The sequence below is a fragment of the Ruditapes philippinarum genome, unplaced genomic scaffold (assembly GCF_026571515.1).
Source record: "Ruditapes philippinarum isolate M1 unplaced genomic scaffold, ASM2657151v2 ctg61_1_1_1_1, whole genome shotgun sequence".
NCBI lineage: Eukaryota > Metazoa > Mollusca > Bivalvia > Venerida > Veneridae > Ruditapes > Ruditapes philippinarum.
In genome coordinates, this window is record NW_026861844.1 from 49,257 (window position 1) to 73,614 (window position 24,358).

General features: G+C 33.2%; 1 protein-coding gene across 2 annotated transcripts; it reads right to left on the minus strand.

The window, feature by feature from the left end:
- Positions 1-4,335: 4,335 nt before the first annotated feature.
- Positions 4,336-23,018, minus strand: LOC132717074 (uncharacterized). 2 transcript variants are annotated; one of them, XM_060700471.1, is made up of 19 exons: positions 22,902-23,018; positions 21,719-21,890; positions 21,225-21,400; positions 20,379-20,737; positions 19,799-19,902; positions 19,105-19,242; positions 17,884-18,026; positions 17,300-17,376; positions 13,051-16,769; positions 12,507-12,648; positions 11,905-12,059; positions 10,927-11,128; positions 9,929-10,002; positions 9,178-9,342; positions 7,885-8,076; positions 7,253-7,423; positions 6,569-6,685; positions 6,124-6,216; positions 4,336-5,132 (listed from the first exon to the last, which is right to left on the minus strand). In XM_060700471.1, the coding sequence occupies exons 2-19, from the start codon at positions 21,851-21,853 to the stop codon at positions 4,998-5,000; spliced, it is 6,297 nt and encodes a 2,098-aa protein (XP_060556454.1). In that variant the 5' UTR covers positions 21,854-21,890; positions 22,902-23,018; the 3' UTR covers positions 4,336-4,997. The 2 variants fall into 2 exon arrangements, with proteins under 2 accessions (XP_060556454.1, XP_060556453.1); XM_060700470.1 differs by having other exon boundaries at positions 7,879-8,076; positions 22,902-23,017.
- Positions 23,019-24,358: the final 1,340 nt, after the last annotated feature.

The following is a 24,358-nucleotide window of genomic DNA, read 5'->3' on the forward strand; positions in this document are numbered from 1 at the left end:
ACTTTTTGCGTTATCACTGGATCCAGTTTATGTGTAAAATTTGCCATATTTTTAGCCTATTTGTTGCCATAGCAACCAGAATTTTCAACATAGGAAGAAAAGAAAAAGACGTGCATAATTCCAAGACTGCCATCTACCCATATGTCAAGTTTCATAAAAATATTTCCAGTACTTTTTGCGTTATCACTGGATCCAGTTTATCTGTAAAATTTGCCATTTTTTAGCCTATTTGTTGCCATAGCAACCAGAATTTTCAACATAGGAAGAAAAGAAAAAGACGTGCATAATCTCCATACTGCCATCTATCCATATATTAAGTTTCATAAAAATATTTTCAGTAGTTTTCAAGTTATCGCGGGATCCAGTTTTGTGGACGGACGGACTGACAGACGGACGGACAGACGGACGGAGGGTAAACCTAAAGTCCCCTCCGGTAAACCGGTAGGGGACTAACAATGCCGATTTTAATCAAGCTGATCATTGCTGATTTATTTAAAATGTTTAGTTTAATTAAAACCGGCTATGTACAAGTGTTCAGCAACAGCCAATCCCGGAGATGGTAGCAGCGTTTCGGGGACTTTGACTTTAGGTTTATTAAACTCCAAACAAAAACGCAACCAGTCAGATGGTAAAGTTCTCACTTAGTGCAAGTCGAACATATAAAATGATTGCACAAATAAAGAATACAAAAGCAATGATTCATATAAGTTCACATTAACCAAAGAATAAATTTGCAAATTGACCGAATTACACAAACTGTCGTTCTCTCGGTCGACGAATAATAACTTTAAAGCTCTCTATATTCAAATTAATTGTACTATAGTAATGTTTTTTTCACGAACATCAAAACTTCTCTTACAATAAAAGATTATTTGTCAATACATGGCCTTATTTTCATATTTTATAAACGTTCATTCAATATTGATTAATGCCGCCGAAAAAAAAATCAAAAGAAAATAAACATAATAGGTCTTCTATTCAGAATAAGCTTATTTCACAAATGAATGGTTTACGTAAATGTCTAATAGGTCGTGCAATTTTTACAAATACCACGAAATGCTTTAATTCAATAACGCATAAGAATCGTCACTTATGTCCATGCCCGGACAAGAACTATAATTTTAATGTCAAGGATAGTCTATTTAAGGGCAAGCACCTTAGTTTATGAGAGGGCAATAACCATAGTTTATGTAAAGGCCAAAAACCATAGTTTTTGTGAAGGGACCAGAACCATAATGGCTATGTGAGGCTAAAGATAACAACATAGTTTATGAGAGGACAATAACCATACTTAATGTGTGTACAAGAACCATAGTTTATGTAAAGGGCAAGAACCATAGTGGCTGTGTGGACAAGAACCATAGTTTATGTAGGGCAAGAACCATAGTTTATGGGAGAATAAGAACCATAGAGACTATGTTAGGTAAAAATAGTATATGTAAAAGCAAAGACACACACGAAGACGGGACAAATATCTCTAAGGTGACAAGAACCAGTGTTTATGGGAGTCCAAAATACGTTTATGTAAGGGCTAGATCCATACTTTAAATGTGATTAAGAACCTTACATTATGTGTGGACAAATGCCATAGTTTATAGGAGTGAACAAAAAACCATATAGTAAATTTGATAAAAAGCATACCTTATGTAAAGGCAAGAACCATAGTTTATGTGCGGACAATGGCCATAATTTAAGCGAGATAAACTACATTGCATGAATGATTTCAAATGAACTGAGGTTTCAGTTAAATCATGTTAATATTTAGAAATGGCAATATGTAACCTTATATTGCCGAGTAACAAAGATCTTTGCTGAGGCGTAGCAATATACTCCCGTCGGTAAATGTGGGAGAATCTTGGACAAAAGTATGTTCATTGCTGTAAGTTTCAAAAGTCAATCATTTCCTATTCGCCTTTTTAAGTCGAGATTTATCTAATAAGTGACATAAAAGATGAAATTAAAGAGCCTCCCCCAGTGTTAACATTTCACAGCAGAATGTTATCCTTTCATATATTTTTTCAAAAGCCACACTGCAGAACCCTATGCAAGATAATTTTTTACAGAAAATTTTCAAATTAAGTGGACATGAGGGTATGATATTAAGTAGATTGTGCTTAACCTGTGTTTTTTATCAAACATTTTGCCAAACCAAATTCAAATTCAATCACCAAAATACTTCATTAACTTATCCTGCTGCTTGGCAAACAATGTCACAGAAAATTTGCATATTAAGGGGCATATCTTAATATAACGGAAACCAATTGTACGTTGACAGAGGGAAGGAAAAGCCATGACATATAGCATCTCAACATGTTAATAAAAACAACAAAATAAATCTTTAACAACTATTACATGTTTATTTATTATACAGAAACATCAAAACAAAGGTGAAACGGCACATTTATGTAATGAAACTTACATTTTTAAACTATACCAATAAGAATGTTTCAAACACGAAAAGATATTCATTTAACGAAAAGAAACAAGTTATCATATTTTTTGAGAATTTATGAAAATCGTTACTTATGAAAAATGAGTAAACACCTTAAATGTAAAGAAAGTTTTGAGAAATCCTGTCTATAAAGTAAATTGGTTATTCGGAAAATCATTAATGTAAGATATTTGGCTAGTGTTTATGCACAAGTATTATATCACATACCAGAGCCGGTTTTGCGTCATTTGCCTTAAAAACATAGTACTGTTAGTGTTACACTTAAGTTCTTATTTTGGATATGTGATAAAAAGAATTTTTTATTCATGTAGTTTCATAACTTAATTCATTGAACTCTCTGAATAAAAATATATTTTGCTAGTCAGAGGCTCGCATTTATCAACTCGTACAATAAAGACAGAACTGAATCTACACTCATTATAAGAAAAATCCTAGGCATTTTAATCTCTTTCAATCCTTAGATTTAAAATCTAGATACTTAATATTTTTCCCAGCCTGTCACAACAGGAAAATCAGCTTTAAAACTTTTAAATTCACAACTATGTAGAAATGTGGGAATTTATGTCAATTCCAATCAAACTTTGAAAACCCTTATTCTATATACCGTCGTAAAGTCAATGCTTTCACTAAATCATCTTACATGATTTATCTTAAAGTCTTATAAAAGTCAAAAGTCAAAACTGACTTACTCACCCAAAATAGTATTTAAAAAAAAATAGAGTACAGAAATTAAAAGACCGGAAAAGACTTTGTCTAATGCTTAAATTGTTAAAATATAGGACAAAATTTATCCATCAATTTAGGCCACTATGTACAATTCAAACATAAAATGATGTGTACACATCTTAATATAAATAACATGTTTGAGTCAACAGAAAAAAATGAACCTACTCTAAATATTTAACATTTCATACCATTATGTACACAAGTTTGGGTATGAGTAAAACATTCAAAACAAACAGGCAAGTTAATCGTGTTTGTATCGTTACAGCAAGTAACATTCATCATGTCATCGCAACGAGGCTAGTTGACAAATCCAGACATTTACAGATACCAAACTTCATAATTACCATTAATGTTTTGTACTTTAACGTTTAACTCATTTGAGCCGCACCATGACAAAACTAACATACATGTAGTGGGTTTGTGACCAACACAGATCTAGACCAGCCTGCTCATCCGCGCAGTCTGATCAGGATCCATGCTATTCGCTTACAAACCCTATTTCATGTAGAGAAACTGATAGCGAACAGCATGAATCCTGATCAGACTGCGCAGACGAGCAGGCTGGTCTGGATCAATGCTGGTCGCAAACGCACTATGTTGGTTTTGTCATGGCACTGCTTAATTTTAGATTAACAACATACAGTCCCTAATGCATTGTGGAAAAGGAAATAGAATAAAAAAATAAAATTCAGACCATATTCTCTGTAACATATTCAAATATTTCTGTAAATATGAATTAAATTTTGCCAAAATAATTTTTTTTTCAGGATTATAACCAAAGTTTTAAGAAACTCTAGTTTCAAGTACATAAATAATATATCATAAATTAAAACCAATATCACAGAACAAAAGTTACATGTAAATTAAGTCTAAATACTTCAAATAGTCAATGATAGGCAATAAAATCTAAAACAATGTTTCTAAAAAAAAAAAAAAAAAAAAAAACATAACTGTTACTTGAAGTCTTTTTTGGGGGGGGTTTTAATTTTCTTTTTTCTAAAAAAAAAAAAAATGTTTGGAATATTTCATTTGATATCAAGTAAAAACATATATATTTATATATATATATCATACACAATCCATTTTAAGAAAGCCACATTATGGTCTTAAGTTACATTATTAGTTAATTTACAAGTGAAAATCCTCAATGATAAATCTCAGTTAACCAGCCAATCAGCTGCGAGAGAACCAGCCAATCAGCTGCGAGAGAACCAGCCAACCAACTGTGACAGAACCTGACTGGTTGCAAGAATCTTAATTTGAAAACTGTAAGACCAAAGTCCTTAACAACTTCTAAACTTATCAATTATTACACACTGCTTAAGTTTAACATGAAAACACTGACTACCCTCTGACATTATTATTTTAACGTGATCTATGCATCAACAAAAGTTGTTTAAAAATCAAATTAGCACACTTAATGTACTTATGACATGGCAAAAGTAAAAATATACAAATACATAACATCATTATAATAGTGAATTCATTAAAAAAAAAAAGGAAAAGAAAGTTAAGACTATCATCTCAAAAGCTGCCTTTAAAAAGTTCATCGAGTCAAACAAAACACAAATTTACACTTTGTCTAAAACATGTCTCATGCCTTTCAACACTGACAGATTTACTTCCCTTTGATTGTTCTCATGGCACATGACTTGCTACATCATACACTTCCATATTCCAACAAAGTAAAAAATCAAAACTTCAATTTCTGTATGTTAACATCCAAAATTTCATATCGTTCAAAACATTGGTAAAATTAAACTTTTAGATTTTTTAAAACCTATTCAATACATTGAAACTATTTAGTAGTCAACTTTCTTTATGATGTATCGAAGTTGTTGAGGAGTGCCGAATACGAGATCTTCTGTTTCTGTCGAATACTGTGACCTTTGACCTCTTTTTCTATGATTTTCTCCTTGTCAAAAGTATCATACTTGCTGTCGGAGGCATGAGACTGAAAAAGTAATACATATATTTTATTACTTCAACTTCATTCCTTTTATCAATTGACTGACACTATTTTTTTTTAAGTATTTGCCTATTAATAATCTTTTTCTTCAAACAGAAGGCTGGTTATTCTAGCCAGAGGCCAGTTTATGCCTAAGATATCAAATAACCTAACATTTTTCACCATCAGCTAAATCCATGTGTCACTGTATGAACTAAATTGTGCATGTGTGAATATATTAACCAACAAAAATATGCTTATATCCGATGCAAGATATAGCCTTTTTAACAAAAGATTATCCTTCTATAAATTTAAAGGATATTATTAGCTTAGGTTTTACTAAAGAAAATATCTATCTACCATTACCTGACTTAATTTGAGTCATGGACTTACCAGGTTTTGAAGTTGCCATTGTTCATTATTAGTAAAAGGCACATAATGCCTCAGAAATGGATAAAAAACATTCAATCTTTTACAAAGTGAAAACATGATTTTTACACCATTTAGATAATGGTCTTAAACTTTCAGAGCATGTTAAATGTTTAACACCTGACGTAACTAACGCCGAATGTGACATTATTGGTCATCAATGTAGCAGAATGTAAACAAGGTAGTATTTTAACTTCCATACAAAATACTAAATCACTATAACTGTACTTTTAATTGCAAAAATGCAATAGAAGAAAAAGATTATTCAGATGTTAGGCCAATGAATACTTTTATGAAAACTATAACAGGGTATAAAATCGAACGCTTTTGAGAAATAAACATAAATGCATTTGGAGCTTAATGGGCCTTTAAATAATTCAATATCAGAACCGGTTCTCGAGTCTGGTTGATCTACCAGGAAGTATCCCAGCTATTTATTGATGGCAAATGTATGTCATAATCACTGATAATATTTATTCTACACAGATTCATCATATAAATACCAATGTGGAGAATAATCAGTTTTTGGTGCATACATCATGAGATATCATATATAACATGTACCTACCATTCTAGTTTTCACACTTTTAGGTAACTCCTCATCCTGCATCCATAGTTCATCTCTCGGAATACTTCTCTCTGAACCATCCTCAAACCCAATCTGTAAAATAAAAATAACCATTGAAAATCTCTTAACTTATACATGAAACATAAGCTCACGAAAACACGGCATTTTTGCGCATCAGTATCTTAAAACGGCAGTGTGGTTATATCTTCACCAGCAAACAATTTTTTTTTTAAACTCCTGAATTTCTGAATAAATAATGGAAAGAACAAGAGATAAAAACAAATATTCTAATGTTAATTACAATGTTACTAAATTCTTTTCAATAAAGACTAGAACTCTCAAAAATCGCAAGTCAAAGTGTAAATTAAGGGAGACAGCAATATATTCCTTACATAAACAGTGTACAATGTACATGGAATATCTTAGTGTTGATAAGTCTAGTTACCTTGTAAACCACCTGAGAATTAGTTCCCTTAAATGTAGCTCCCCATAAAGTACCATCTGTCCATATCACCTTCACCTTTGTTCCTACTGGAGGTGGCCCATCCTCCGCTCTATGACCCTAAAAAACATTAAATATGTTGATGTTTTTGTGTTGTTGAATTTGTTTTATAATTATTGAAAATTATAAATATCTAAAATACTTAGAGTGAAACAACTACCTTCATTAATATATAGCTGCTGGCAATATAAACATAATCTACTGTCTAAGTGGTTGATATTCACAAATATTTGATGTGTGATCAGGTCCTTTATCAAACTAACAATGTATATTTCAAACAATTATATAAATAATAAAGGTATTATACAATTGTGTAGAACGATTACAATAACAGCATATTCTTAACATGTACCTGCTTATTACATGATAACACAAAAACAGTATTAAATTCAAGAAATAAAATTTTCGCAAATATTTCTGCTTGCAAACAGTCCACTTTTTGACATTCGCGACATTTTTGTGACGCATAAATATCACTTATATGTGTAGTATTTGACTGATCCAGGGTAATTTAAAGCACTTTAAAGAAAATTATTTCACACAAACCGTAGTATCATGATGACATTTAAGCAAATTTTTTACCCGAACTGACAAGAAAAATGTGATTTAAATAAGAAAAAAACTTACGTTTATATCTTCTGGGTATAAATCATGACTAAAGGATCCATCATCAAAGTCCACCTCATAGAAAACCTGATCTCTACAGTCTAGAACCTCGGCTACATAGTAACGAGTATTTTTATGCTTCGCTATAACACGATCACCCACCTCCAGTGGTGTTAATTTTCTCTCTTTTTGCTTTAAAAACATAAACAAACAACTATAAATCTTTGTTTCTTGTTAAGGACAAGTTTAAAAGTTTGAAGAATTTATTTTTTACTCAGACTATGTCTAACAAGGGTCCATTCATATAATATGGACATAAATCTGATGGTACACTTTAGCAGAACTGACCACGGGCTTACACTATAGCATCAAACCTAAACTTAGGGTTACTACGGGTAATTAAAAACCTTGATTTCCAGGGCATTCAACAGAATGCAATTAAATTATCATTTTTCTGAAATATTAGTTAAAAAATATTTATATATTTTTTTTCAATTTTCTTCAGCCCTTTCTTGGAACTGAAACATTTATCAGCTAGCAGTATGAAGACAAATCAGACTGCACAAAAAAAAAGCATGCAAGCTTTGGATTTTTACGTCTTTGCTAAATGAAGCTCAAAGCAATAAATCTATTAAACTAACACCTACCTTTACCTTAGTCAGGTGCATGTGCCTGGAACATGTAATATACACAGGGTGTGGCCAGTCGCTGGTTTCAAACACAACACCGGCAGCGTGAGCACAGGTAACGTGGAACGACAATGTACATCTCCCGTTAGAGCACTGTACACAAGTCCTTCGTACAAATGTAGGATCTGATACCATCCCATTACAGTACTGACATTTCTGTAATAGTAGTTATATACATACATATAATCATAATCTTTTTTTTTTAATGTTGAAAGACTAAATATATCAAGCAAATATATATGTTCATAGTTCAGTTTTGCTTGCTAAATATTTACTATGTCATGCAAACAAGTCAGTCTCAAGTGCTAGGTTATTAAACTGTGTACTGATGAAAATTTATAAATTATTAAAACATTTTTACCTATGATATTTGTATGGTCCTACAAAGACCCGAGATATTCCTGTCACATTTTATTCAGAATTTTCAGTGTTTTTTATTTAAAATGGTATCATACCAACACTATTAAAGTAATACCACAACTTTTGAGAAAAATACACAGATGCCCCTCAATTTTTTATTTCAAGCACAAGTGGACATCTGCATATATCTATCCAAATTAACAATAGGATAAACTTCAAAGTTAAAGTTTCAAAAGTTCTAAGAGGATCTGAACAAAAATCAGGGAGGAGATAAAGAAGAAATTTAAAATTATTGTTTGTTAAGTTTATTTTGTTTTTTATACTGACTTCAACACTGTTTTGGTCATAGCTTGGTGGTCAGTCCATGTAACTGACATTCCTGGATAACTAATCAGCAATTACCATTTTTTTCGCAAACACATTACTAATCCAAAATCATTTATGAATCAGTAAGAAACAAATGAGCCGCCTCATGACAAAACCAACATAGTGGGTTTGCGACCAGCATGGATCCAGACCAGCCTGCCCATCCGCGCAGTCTGATCAGGATCCATGCTGTTCGCTTACAAACCCTATTACAAGTAGAAAACTCATAGCAAACAGCATGGATCCTGATCAGACTGCGCGGATGCGCAGGCTGGTCTGGATCCATGCTGGTCGCAAACCTATTATGTTGGTTTTGCCGTGACTCGGCTCATTTATGAATCAGTAAGGGACAAATATCCATTGAATTTTATGTCCGAGATCAATTGTCACAGAGAAATTTTGCCTTGTCTGAGTAACAAACCAGACACATCTAATGCTTTCCCTATGTAGCTAAACTTATGCTTTCCCTATGTAGCTAAACCAGCGGACAATACCTAATAATTTTCTTTACAAATTTATTACATTACATACCAGTCTTATACGTGCAATTGTAATATTGGAGGTGTTAATTGGCTCTCGTCTTTGTATATCTTCAAATTTTACTTCTTTGATTGTTAAGGCACAGACAATATGTGCCCATTGACCATCTTTTGTGGGCTTCAGTGCTCCACCCCGCAGTGTACACAATACACACTCCTGTAAAACAATATTGTAAAATACTGTATAACAATACACTTCCATTGGGAATCCAAAATAAATATCAAACCTATATTAGTGAAGATTCCTGAGAATGTTTCCTAATAATCAGATCTGATGGCCCAGAAAATGGCCTAGAGCCTTAGTAAAGACAATACAGCAGAACAAATGTGATTATAATCTACACATGGATGATATATAGTACTCCAAGCAACAATATCGCGGTAATCAGAATATGTACTGATTTGCATACATAGCTGCAGAGCGAAAGATTTATCTACATGATGTTGTCTTTGACAACGGAATTAAACTTTGATGGACATGTTAACTTTAAAAGATGCCACAGTTAATACCAGTAAAATACATCAGTGAAATCAAGTCTTGTTCATTATCAAAAATTAACAAAAATATTTTGTACCATTGTATGTAAAAAGAGAAAACCCTTGTGAAAAGTAACATAGATGAACATCGATTCACTCTCATCAGCATATACTATCTTCTTTTGGATCTGGTAAAATTGTGATGAAAATAATAGGATATCATAATATACAGAATGACATACAGACAGATATTTAAGTATACTTACAGCTTCAACTTCCTGTTTCAAACACCGTGTGCATTTCCATTTTGTTCCATCTTCATGTTGTACACCATAGCAACCTGAAACAAAGAAGTATCATCTTAATATAAATACTATGTTCATCCTAGGCTATTATCAATTTTTTTACTTATCAGTTAATATTTTAAGTCAAAAAGTAAGGTTGTACTATAACAACAGTAGCTTATATAAAACATCTTTTACAATATCCTGTCCTCAACGGCAAGTGAATCAAAGTGACAAAATTTTGTGATAGATGTGACAGACCTTTTAAAAAGACAAAATTTAACCATATGCTGAAAATTAAATCCATCGTCTCTGAATGAATTAACGGAAAGTGCATCTTGACAAATAAGAAATCTGTTACTGGTTTGATCAAAACAGACTTATGTTAAGTCCGAAAGCTTTGGGCAGAATATCTTGGTAAAATTAATATTACAAATCCAAAATAAGCATTATCAAATTCATGGAACTCATGTTTTTTTATGGAATCAAAAGGAACTTTGTTGGGTTACTTTTCTTTCACCTTCAAAAGAAACTTTAGCGTAAAAACCTTCAAGTCTCCCTACTGCTAATCATGCAGCGACCCATCAGTTCTTATGTGGCTATGAGTTGGTTATGTCCATCATTCACCTAGTTACACAAAAATGTTTAACGCCAGTTTATAAAGTACACAATTTATTCCTATACATGTCTTGTATGTCCTACAACTATTGTGTACATGTATGGAAAGTTTTAGCAACAGATGGGACTTCATATTCATTGGTTTAAACATATTCACAAACAGTTCTATTGCGAAACTTCTTGCAACTTATTTTCACCACTTTCTAGTGCCCTTCAAAGAATTTACCAGTACTGATATCATCTGAGGTAACAAGTTCATGACTAAAGTATGGATGAAACCTACTATCTCAGGGTTGAGAGCAGACTCTTTAACAAGAAGGCCATTGCTCCTCAAATTAATTCAAACTCTTAATATAACTTACTTGCATGCACACACACTTTGCAGGATTCACAAACTAGCAATGGACTGAGGCCATCCTCATCTAGCAATGTGTTAAATCCAAAAGGATTTGGGTTGTCTGTACTGGTAGCAAAGCACATCTCCGGGATCATAGGGAGTGATCGTTTCGGCATCAGAGCTTTTTGTTTCTGCGGAGACCTGGATTCCGCCGAGTCAGAACTCACCTGAATAATAAATTTTCTTGTATACATAACAATGCTCATCCAGCAGGCTAATAAGAAAAGAAGTTTGGACTCGTCTGTCCTGACTCCTGGCCATGGCATGACATGTGTATGTTCTTTGACAGTTGGCAGTGTATCTTAGCCCTTACATCATTCATTTTCAAATTAAAAATTCAAGTTTTTTATGTGGAGAAGTTGGCAGTAATTAGCTGAGAATTTGTTACAAGTTGGTATCCTAACCCCTATACATAACAACACAGTAGCCACAAGAACGCCCAAATCACAAGTGAAGAGAAGCAAAATCATATAATACAGAAGAGAAGCAAAATCATATAATACACAATGTACCGTAGTTAATCATGAAAATAAAATCTTTTTTTTTTATTTCTAAACAAGAGGTAATAAATTTACTCAAATTGATGATAAAAAAAAAGAAACTTGTTTAAAAATTACTAAAGGTTTGACTTTATCTCAATATCCTTGAAAGACAAGGAACACATTAATACCCCAAGCAAAATAAATACATGTTACAAATTAAGCCAAAATATCTATTCAACGAGATTTTGCATAAAAATACCCTTCCTTGCCATTTGATATCCAGCACCAAAAATGAAAAGGGAAAAGTTTAAGCCAGTTGAAGCATCAATGCAATAGTAAAACAATCATACCTCTTATAATTTTGATCTTTAATCCTTGGGATGGTTAAAGAAATTAAGTAAGACAAGTGCATTACCTACATTTGATTGGAAAGAGTGTCACAGGAAGGTAAAAATTCTCACCTTAAATGGCACAAATAAAGCACATATACAGCAATGAGGAGTGTGCTGGGAATAGTTTCTGTTAAATTTCACCTCTGCATCGAAATCCAGTGGGAAATTCTGCCACAATCCCTTCAATGGTTTCATCCACTCGGCATTCACATCTATGTTTTCACCTAAATAAGGTTGACAAAACAAAGTTATTTCTCTTCTCATCATTACTTTGTGATGCTTTCTTCAACAAAGGCTATTTGTAATAAAACTTATACCTAGGCTTGCCAGAATATTTGTAATTCAGTCCAGGAATTCTTCAAATTCCACAATGTTGTTGATTTTAACAACCATTGCATAATTCAAAACTTGAACTTTAGAAGCAGAATCAAGTTCTATAAATTTTATAAGCTAATCTATTTCACTATCTTAATCTTAAGAAAAACTTATTTTGATATTGAAATCCTTAAAATGTCTACAGGAAAGTTTTATTTCAAAACCTGAACAAGTCCATTCCAAATCATTGAGGAAATACTTTCTCATCTCACTACACTTCCTTGATATAGCACAACTTTTGGTGTCTTACAAGGTGTGTTTAATTGACCCAACATTTTTATCATTTAAGAATTTACCTTTCTTTGAGTTTTCCTCTTTTGATTTTTTTAATGGGTTTCTCTTTTTACATTTGCCAGAATCGTCTTTTTTCTTCTCGTTCCCTTTATGCTGCCTACTTTCCTGGATTTCTTTTAACTTGCCCTTGGCAGATTTACAGTTCTGTATATATAAACATAGTCACAATACATAAATAAGCTTCAGTTATGAAATACATCAGTAATAGGAGTACTCATTTTGAATAACACAGGAGAAATACATATTTGTTTACTAATACACAGTTCAGATGAATGAAATGTAGAAAAGTAATAAATGGTAAAACATTCAATGACTGTTATAAGTATTGACTTCAAATATCAAATCACAACTTCTTTTCTTATTACATTCATATATTCTTTGATCCATATGCTACTCTAGATCAAAAATGTAAGCATGCTAGAAATAATTTCTTAACAATAAAGACTAAAGATCAAGGTTTTCATTTTTGAATTGCAAAACCTTGCCCCCAAATTTCAATCATAAAAGATAACCAAATATATTATTTTTATTAAGAATTATAAATACCTTTTTGGTTGGTGATACATCACCAGGTAGGAAAGTATTCTCCTTCACTCCATCAGCTGCTGATTTACGTCTTTTCCTATTTTCAACCTGCCGCCCCTGTCCAGAAAATGCATTGTAACTAGTTGTTTGTATGATAGTTGATGATGGCTCTAACCCATTGCTAGTCATAGGGTACACCGGCATACCATCTAAATCTGATCTGAATGAGCTGGATAGACTCATTGAATTGCTGCCGACAGAATAATTGGATAAAGTGTCAGGTTCACTTTTAACACTAACTGAATCACCCTCAGACTCTAATTTTAGAATCGGTGCTTCCATTTCAAGCATGGGTGCTTCCATTTCTAGAATAGGAGGTTTTACATCTTCACTTTCTTCACCATCCAACAATTGCGATGGGATAGCTCCACTGTACAATGAGGGGTCAGAAAATAAAGGCTTCATATTTGACATAGTTGAAGCAAATGTTTGTGAGATTGGGACGATAGGTTGTGGAACAAGTTGCATTATCTTATTAGGACTTTGCAACCTTGGAGGTGGCGACACACTCAAAGATTGGCGATGTAATGAAACATCACTCTTTGCTTCCTTCAAAAAAGGAGAGTACTTTTCATCACTATTTGAGTTCACTTCAACACACACCGCACTGTATTTCAAGTCTTTTACATCAATGACTTCTTCTTTAATTAAATTACCATTAACATTTCTTGTCAACAATAACTTATCTTTGCCATTTCTTTGTTTGTTTGAATTATCTGTATCTGTATTATATATCGATCTTAAACCCATATCCGAGTTAGAAACCAACAATGAATTTTGTGTAACAACGTTTCTAGGACTCACTGACGATGAAATTGTCATTAGAGTATTTGAAACAGCAACAGAGTTACTCACTATTGGTGTCATTAGCACATTTGACTTTGTATGGTTTATAATTTCAGTCTTATTAGGCAATGTTTCATTTTTCAACGCTTTAGCACTAGTAAAACACCTGCCTGTAGAATTGTTAACCAATAGAAGTGGAGCAGCTGTGTTTAAATTGCTATTTGAGACAGTTGTCTGCGACTGCAGCATAATTTGACCAACCTGATTTTGTTTCCCCTGTGATGAGATAGCAGTAACAGGACTGTTACCGGCTGGAGTCTGCACAACACTACCAGAAATATCGCTGGTGGTGGACCTCATCACAGGGATATTCAGTAAAAAAGTCTGATTTCCATGTGTTACAATTCTTGACTGGACATTTGCATTCACTGGATTGCCAGTTACGTTTGCCATACCTAACTGCACTAAACCCTGATTTGCCATAGCAACTAATTGCGGGCTTGTTATCACATTTCTCACTTGCGTCTGATTAACACTAGAACCAGTCAAACTCTGCTGAACAACTTGAGGACGTAACAGCATTCCCTGGTTATTTGCAACAGTCTGAGCTTGTATTTGTGAACTGAATTGTTGTCTGACTAACAGAGGGTTCACCATTTGCCCCATACTCAATACCTGTCCACCGACTGCCTGCGTTACATTTTGAGTTTGTGTGGCAGTTGGGAGCGGAATTAGTTTTTGTCCATTTGAGATCATTCTTATTCCTTGTGAATTCACTATCTGCCCTTGTTCAACATGATGATTTAATGAGGATGAGGCAGGATTCTGACCAGAACTATATAGAGATACACTCGGAGTATGCTGTGTATTTAGAGCCTGATGTAGAGAATTATGTACTTGTGTATGCGATGAAGACATAGATGAAGTATTTACAACTTGGGATAACACAGGTGGAGATTTTAATGACGGTGAAATAACCTGCTTTTGAACAGGTGACTGGATTGATGATAATCTGGGTGGTGATTTATGCTGCTGACCTTGAAGCTGGACATGATGCTGTGTACCTGTAGGGGACTGAATTCTAACAATACTAGAATTAGATGATCTCCCCTGCGGTGACATTCGAGTTGTCATCAATGGAACATTTGAAATCCTATTACTCATCTGAACAGGGGACATTTGCTGATATCCACCTTGTACAGCAAAACTTGAAGGAGATTTCTGCCGTCCTGGGGATTTCATAGAGGTACAACCGGACCTCAATATTGCTGGCGATTTCACTTCATGTGGTAATTTCTTGCTGTTGTTAGCTAGATTAACATCTACCGTCAAGCTGCTACAATTTCCCTGAGATCCTGGTGCATGCTGCAATTGCTGCTGAACTGACTTTTGGACATCAGATTTCGGCTGACTTTGTAACGCAGATGATAACTTGTGAATTGTAAATAACAGATTCATGTCTGTATGGTCACCTTGTTTCACAGTCTTTGAATTGTCAACTTGACTGGCAAGCTGTGAAAAGTCTAAACTACTAGATGCTGAGTTTTTACCAAATTCTTTACAGTACATAGGATTAGATGGATTATTTACAGATTGCATTAATTTACTTGATACTGTTTCACCAAAAAGTTGCGTGGGGTAAACAGATGGCTGATTGGATGCAGTACAATTACTGTTTAAATCAGAGGTAGTCTTAGTATTAAACAATCCTTTACTCGAATGATCCAAATACTTGTGAGATTTTGTAGACTGTTGTTGGATAATGTCATGTGTTAACTGAATAAGTTCCTGTCCCAAGTCTTTATGTTTCTCTACTAAATCCTTCGGTAATTTGCACTCTGTTTCCGGTTCATTTTTTACCTTATACTCCGAGCTTTTCTGCTCATTCAAATTTTTTGCTGCCATTTTCTTCTTACAAACGTAATTATGTTCATTGCTATTTGATGGGGTGTTTGTTGCCAGTTTATTTCTTTCATGGACGTCGACTTTAATGAGATGAGATGAAGCATCTAGATTGCTATCTTTCTTATATTTCTGAAGAAACTGATCAGTTTGATGCTTTAACTTTTCAATATCTTCCTCCAGATTTGCTTCAACTTTATTCTCACTCTTAACAGTAACAGTTTCATTATTTTCTGTTTTTTCCTCTACTTTTGCCTTTTTCACCCTTGGTTCCTCCTCAACTCCCTCTTTTTTTATTTGAAAAATGCAATTATCAGCCACTGTATTTCCATCAGATTTATCATTATCAGTTGTTGTAGAGCAGTAATGATTACGCTTGGCAGCGTTTCTACGTCCCAGATTCCCTTCCGATATAGAATATAAGAAAGCCTCTTCAAATGTTTTAAATTGTTTCTTTTCTTGAACTTTTGCTTCTGGCTCAACTTTGGCTACTGTACGACGACTGTCATTCAAATAAACATCAATTTTTGTCCGACTTGTTCCAACTGTAGCATCACAATTCTCTGTGTCTGACTCAGATTTTAACTTCTTACGAGAGATTCCCTTACCTTTTGTTTCTGATGTGCTACCTTTTAATGTACTTTGTTCCATTTTTGAAGCTTTTACATTTCCTTTCTGTTGTTCTTTCTTTGCTTTACTTTCTACACTTTCTGACTTTTCAAAATCATCAGTTTCTGTATCACATTCTTCTATTTCCTTTAATTGCTTTTTCATAGTTTGTTTCTTAGTGTTCAATTTAGTTTCACTTTCTTTCAATTTTACATCTTTTGGATCTTTCTTAAGAACTTTCATAGCTTTCACATAGGGAAGAGCAGCCACCTTTCCGGCTTCATCTGTTGTCTGCTCAGTGGGTGCTGATTCAGTTTTCAACTTGGGTGGTCGACCTCTTTTCTTACTTCGCTCTTCAACGTTATTATCTTCTTCTTCTGAATCTGATTACAACAAAAATATATAAATCTTCATTAAATAAATAAAGACAACACTAAACAAACGCTACATGCTTTGACGATAATAATAAAGAGAACTGAAGGAAAGGAATCTGAAACATTTTCAGTAACTCAATAATTACAATTCACCCCATCACCTTCAATTGCCCTATCCCATCATAACAAGAGCCTACTTGATAAGTGGTTAAAGTTGTCAATTTCGATCATCTGTACCTAATCATGGTACCTTTGTATCCTGCAAGGGACAATGAATTACCACATGTAAGGAAGCTATCCAACTTTACCACATGTGAGGAAGCTATCCAACTTTACCACATGTGAGGAAGCTATCCAACTAACTTGTGGATGTATAGGATTCTATCACAATGTCAATTTGTGTCCGATATAAAATTGACCTCCCTGGTATCTTTCTCCACCAGCAAATTCTGCCCAGTTACCTTAAGATCTTCCCAGATTGACTCACAACAAATTTCCCCTATCCTTATGAGTTTGACATTTAAAACAAATTTCCATACCTGTAGTCTTAATTTTAGATATGGGATGTCTTTTAGGTCCAATTCTTCCAGAAGAGTTAGGCTGTTTTCTTGTATCACTAAAAGTGTGAGAAAAATGATTAAACTTCCTACTAAAGATTACATATCAAGCAGTGCATTTTTTCAGGCTAAAGTGGACACAAATCTTTCTTGTAAGACCAAATTTCATCTTCTCTTAACAGCTATTAACCCTAAAGGTTACAGAAAAGTGACTTTACACACTCAACCACACTTCATTATTCTTTATCACAAAGAATAAGTAAGAAAGTTCACCTTGCACAAAAAAATAGTAGTCCAGTAAAACACATGTAGTTTGTATATGATTAAACACAGTCTGATCAGGATCCATGCAGTTCGCTGTCAGTTTCTCTACTTGTTATAGGGTTTGTAAGCGAACAGCATAGATCCTGATCAGACTGCGCATCCGCGCAGTCTGGTCTGGATCCATGCTGGTCGCAAACACATTGCGTTGGTTTTGTCATGGTATGGCTCATTTATGTATATTAAAGTTTAAACATCCCTGTGTCAACGTACGATTTACAATACTCATTCAACAATTATATTACCTGTGTTTATACAGTTTGCTTTGATCATCCTCAGGGTGAGCAGCCAGGTCTTTACCAGCTTTCCATGCTTCAAACTTCTCTGGCTGGAATCTCTTTACAAACGTATCCATTTCTATTTTCACACCATCATTCCTACACTTGCACTATGGACAAAACAACAGTATTTTAACAATATACATAAGCTTTTTACTTTTTTTCAATTGTTTATCTATAAAAGAAATAGCTACTTTTAAAGATGTTTTTATTAACAGAATCAGAACAACCTATTTTATTTTCTCTGGCAGCCATTTTGGGGTCAATATTCTATATAATAATATAATTGACCGAATATAAAAAAAATCAATATAAACAGCCGATTTAAGTGCATTATCAATTTTTTTTTATACATATGAAGGAAAACATTTTTATCAAAGCACTGATATGTAAAAGATTTATCATCAATTTTCATGAAGATGATAGAATTATAAGAGATTTCTATCTTATCTTGAGAATATAGTACTATAGCTTCAAAATGGTAGTCAGGGTAGGTAATAATTGCTATGTGAAAAGCATCAAAACAGATATATACCATTCTAAAGTACACATACAACTGACAAATAAGCTTGCTAACAAGTACCGAGCTTTACCATTTTATGAAAAATATGAAATATACCAGGGTGTCCGTTTGACCCTTGAAATGACTCTTTGACCCTTCAAATTTCCAAAAGGCCAGATGTGACCCTCAGGATTTTAACTGGAGGGTCAAATTTTGTTAAAATCATGGGTAAAACTTTGTCTAAATGACCCTCAGGATTTCATGGCTAGTGAACACCCTGTATACTTATCATTAATTTATGTAAATTTGTACTTTAGTATAGATAGTATCTCAAATTGTCATTTTTTAGGAGATTAAAATTCATATCAAAAGTATCCAATCATGTCTATGATATGCTTGACATGCTGGTTAAAGTGTACTTTCTGCTGCTTAAATTACCTGCTCAAAGTATGTTATATGTGTGTAACTTTCAAGATGACTAAAGGTGTTAAATGACTGTGTTTCTAGTATCTTGACTATGATAGCTTTATAGAATAACTGTTGTCCCTTTACACATAACTTCAGGCTTTAGCAGGCATCTTAGTCAAAACTACTGAATGTATTGCCACCAAAATTGCTAGTTCTTTTCATGACTTAACTTTTGTTTTAATAGTTACAATTCAGACACAGAAAAACATAAAGCTAACCTGTAGACATCTCTTTCCATACTCTATCCAGCGAAGTGAAGCAAAGTTTGTAGACTCGGCACAGTTGAACCCATGATTATACCCAGCATGATAACCGTAAGGAAATGTGATCATAATTTCTCCAGCCTCTTGAGTTATCTAGAAATTAAACCATTCATTTCAGCATTTTTAAGTTTTAAAAACACAAATATGTGAGCGAGAAAAGTTATCCTTATGCTTATTATATAATAAGTGTTCACAGTGATAATACAGTATTACTGTAATTAATAACTAAATACCTATAGTCAACAATTAAAGCCATCAATTAATTAGATTTAGATTTGATGCAATAATGACACTATCAAAGCCATTTTTTCAATTTACATTAAAAACTTCAATAGGGAAAGAATGTCTCTATGTGCCCTTCCATGCACTTCACTCTCAGCCTTGTGCAGAAAAAAACCATCTTAAAAAAGAAGCTCTAACTCCTTGAAAAATTAACTTTATAAGGTGGTTAAAATGGTTTCTACCATATTGGTTATTCACTAGTTAAAGGATAATTTTAATGCTATTATTGTTACTCTAAAATTAAACATTACAAGAGCATACTGATACAAGAAGCTCAAAGGTTCAGACTAAATTACCTTTGCTATTGAGAAAACTTACCTTCAGATGGAAGTTGAGTAAGGACAGTTGATTATTAAACAAAACTTACCTTATCATACGGTATGGAGTACTGTCTCAATACTTTAGGTGAAATCAGAGTCATCTTGTGTCTTAAAAATGCTGGACAGGCTTGAAAACTTGTGGGGAAGAAACCTGTAAAGGTAAAAATAGAGTGTCCACATTCTGTGCAGTACAATGTATCAATGAAATCAATCTTTTACAGAGCCAACAGTGCAAGAAGTGTATGGCAGCCAGGGGCTTTTACAGAGCCAACTTTAAAATGCAAACTTTGTAGCAAATATAATAACATAAAATAAATTGCTTTGTCGCCCAAAAATATTTAATTTTTACTAAGAATATGAATGTTCATATTTCACATTTCCCTCACTGCAATGAAGTAGAGAATGAAAGGACATTTATGAAAATTGATGGTCCATTCTGATTTCCCTGTAACTAAACGATATTGGAGTGGCAACTTGTAAAACATGTAAAAAACTCATTGAACTTCTTACTTTATCTTCAGGTTTAAACACAACTGAAAAGTGGTATTACATTTCTATCCTTCCATCAGAAAGACTATTAAACAGACATAATGTTATATATGATATTAGAATATCTGTCTAATTTACCTTGAGCCAATCTCTCGAGTCTTTTACCATGCTCTGGCGGAATACAGTACCAGGTTTTTGGTGCCCCAAAGTGGATATAGTTTATACTGTAAAGATCCATGTCTTCTGTGTGCCAAGCAAATGTTGTCTTCCACATCCCAAAGTACAAGTATGCGGTGTTCACACCTTCGATTTTAATTCCATAATCACTGCCAACAAAATCAAGAATGGACCCCAGCTTATTAATGTTCCATGACTCTTGATCTTCATCTGTAAGTGTACCAGAAATATCAGCTCCATACATCGGGTTGACAAATGTAATATTTTTCCAGTATTTTCTGTCCAGTTCATCATAGTCAAAGTGTTTTGGTGTACGGAATCTGTGAAAAAAAACAGGTTTAAAAATTAAATGTCATATGAATCATAAAAACAATTCAAAATCTAAAGATACCATTTTCTAGTTGATTCTTTTATCATACAAGTGCAATGCTATAAGGTCTCGGAGCTCTGACATGTACTGCACCTTCAAGAATAAATATAAAATAATCATAGATTTTTTTTGTTACACAAAACGAACAGTAGCATGTGTTTAAATGCGGTGAGTGGTGAAATCTGTGTGCATGAAATGATCAGGAAAAAGTATTAATAGGTATTAACCTTAACCATATAACATAATATCATTTGTCACAACACATTAAAATCTTGTTTTTAACTTAAACAAAGCTACATTTTAAGCCAATGAAAAATTAAATATCATTTATTTCCTCCGAAAAGCTTAGACCACTTCTCAACTTTGGATGCAAAATTAGACTTATCTACTAACTACATGAGTGCATGTATTATAATTCATTGTACAATTTTGCTTACCTCTCTCCATTTGCAAGTTTTTCAAAATCTTTTACATGAATGGATTTCTTCTGTATGTTATACTGTGTATAGAGCCCCTGGCTGCCATACACTTCTTGCACAATTGGCGCTGGTATAGTTATATCAAGATCATCATACCCGGCCTTCCTAGGTACCCACTCTTTTGGTGGAATAATCTGAAAGAAGTGGAGTGAAAGATTATGAAATTGAATATTAAGGTTTTAAATGCATTACATCCTTGAAATAATCTGAAAGAACTTAGTTTTTACACTGGTCTATTACTTACTTTAAAAGAACTTCTCAATAAATATTTCAAGAAACAGGACTAGCAATGAACAATAATTAATTTAAGCACATTTTACAACAAATTCTATCCAAAATATCTATACATTTTTTACATGTTATATCATTATAAAATACATACAAAATTTAGTATGTTAAATAGTATCAATAAATATGTTTATTTAAAATCAATGTTTACTCTGATGTGTTACCTTGGCAACTCCAGCCTTATGAGCACCTTGTGATTCAATGTACTCTATATATTTATTGAAGTCCTTAAACTCTTCCCATGTTGGCCTAAAGACCATAATCTTTGGAATATTTGTTCCACCACTTGAAGACTCCATTTTGCCAGTTCAAGCATTTGTCTGGCTAAAAAATGCCCTAAAATTTAAACAAAGCATGAAATAAAGGTGTCATGTGCAGCCTGACCAGGACTCAAACCCAGGACCCTCAGAATACATTTCTGCACTCTTTATCAAGTAAGCCACCTGACTGCTCAACTGCTTACATATTTGCACTGATAAATATAATCATCCTCAAATTTCTAATATCAAATTGTTATCTGGAATTTGGCAAATGTGGGTTTTTCCAAGATAATCTTCCGGTACAAACAAACTTTTACCATTATAATTACGATATAGCATCACAGTGCAGTACCATTCATAACAGATTTGTTTCGCTTGTTTTTCGAAGCTGTAACTGTTTGTTTGTAGCCCGACTAAAATATTTTAATTACCAAGTAAGTCTATTTGTACAGAGAAAATGTGAATTGACATGAAGCTATATATGCCATTATAACATTTTGTTCACATTGGGAATTTGTGTACACAGTGTATAAATTATCAATTCAATGTGTATAGTTTAATAATCACTGTACTTAATACAGCTTGTCAGAATCGGTGAGACAGGAAAAGAAAATTCTATTCATGGTCTCTGGTACTTTCACACATTAAGAAATTACAACAATTATTTTTAACAACATGAAACAATAAGATAATACGTGAGAATTAGCAGTTCCAACCAAACAATATTTAGAAATAGGCTATAAAATAAAAACATATCCAAAATGGCTTCCAAATCAGGCTACACGGCATACATAAATCAACACACAGGAAATGCTGAACATCGCCAAACCTTATTTCCACATTAAATGAACTAACACGCTTGGTTTTTATTGAAAGAAACCAAGTGTAACTTCCTAACCTTCTATGTTTACTAGATTTATCTTAAATTTCCTCATCGCCGAGTTTGTTGTGATTATGAAAATGTCAAAATAATCGAGATGTATATATGCCACAACGATTTAAAATCGGAGTGAAATTTACTTTTAAAAACATGAAGTATTTATTGCAGAATTGAAAAGCATTGGAAATTACTATCGACATCACTTACAAAAGTGGTAACCGTCCAACAAAATTTCTACTGTCACATCTCAAAATGGCTTACGTGACCATGAACGTGAGCCGAATAACTCAAAATTATAAATCTCCGCAAATATAGTCCCTAAAATTATACTCGTTAGTTTAAAACTTCATCAGATTTGCAAAACAAATGGGTAAGCCTCGTGTATGTGTTATTGGATTGATTCTGATGCAGCCGATTCAAAATGTATATATTACTATATTCCTTTTCCGAGTACACGCGTATTATTTATATGTCAACGCATACATTTGCAATGATTCGAAAGAAGTGCGTTGAATACGGTATAGTCTGTTTCAAATTCTTTAGAATCGGGTATTTCTTCCCTTTCATGTCATGTTTATTATTACAAAATCGGAAAAAAAGTTTTTGTTTACAAATGTTATTATTTGCATATAATCATGGATTTACATTAGATCTAAATATTACATTTACGTCTGGCCTGCTCAAGTTAACCCAATGTCAACCTTACCCCGACGGGCCATGCAGAGAGGCCTTCCTTAGTATACAAATTGATATTGTAATTCTCAGAATTTCTCAGACAGACAGACATGTTAGTCTTAATTTTAAGCCCTTTCCGTCGAATTTCGGATAATTAGGGACCAAACGTTTAACCTTGCCTATAAAATCAATCAAGCAAGCAATCAATCAATCAATAAATCAAGCAAGCAATCAATCGATCAATAATTAATGTTTATGCTGAAATAATCGAACCATTTGATTTCATTATTATAAGTCATATGATGTAAATTGGACTATTCTTTGCTTACATGAATGACATGTACATGAATGACATGTACATGTATAGACTACACTCATTCAAACAAAACATGCAGTAACAGTGACTTTATTTGACAGATCAATGTTCGTTCCTGTAAGAATTTGTTTCTTAAATATCAGAACAAAAAGTATATAAATTAGAAATACATATATGTTGTTTAAAAGAAAAGATAATAAAAAAACTGTTCAAAAGCTTGATATTGTAAATGTTTACATCGCCGAGATATATCTCTTTTGTTAAATATAGATTAAATGATGAAACTGGGACATAAGATATCTTATGTCCCAGGATGAAACAAAAATATCTAAGCCATTATTTTTTAAATGTCCTAGTCTTTTTGCCAAGCGCATATAATTTTCCAAATAAGTTATTTGATACCATATATTACAAAAAAATGTGTTCATCCAAACAGGTACGTATATTAACGGTATCCGCAACTCTATACAGTAAATCAATAACGGTAAATTATGCTGTCGTGGCAGATAATCCATCCAGACTGCCGATCGTTATTGATTTTTATCGACGATTACATATCATTAAGCGGTGTGATATTTGACCTTGGTTATTTAAATTACCGTCAACATGTTATTTTCTGTTCAATTTTTTAAAAGTAACATATTCTAGAAAACTGAAAGATAGATTTTTTCAA

Excerpts from the sequence above, each read along its gene's own strand:
- LOC132717074 (XM_060700470.1), bottom strand. The coding sequence starts at position 21,853 with ATGGAGTCTTCAAGTGGTGGAACAAATATTCCAAAGATTATGGTCTTT. Across the intron at positions 19,243-19,798 it reads ACTCCATACCGTATGATAAG|ATAACTCAAGAGGCTGGAGA; the intron begins GTAAGTTTTGTT and ends TTTAATTTCTAG. Across the intron at positions 16,770-17,299 it reads ATCTAAAATTAAGACTACAG|ATTCAGAAGAAGAAGATAAT; the intron begins GTATGGAAATTT and ends TGTTGTAATCAG.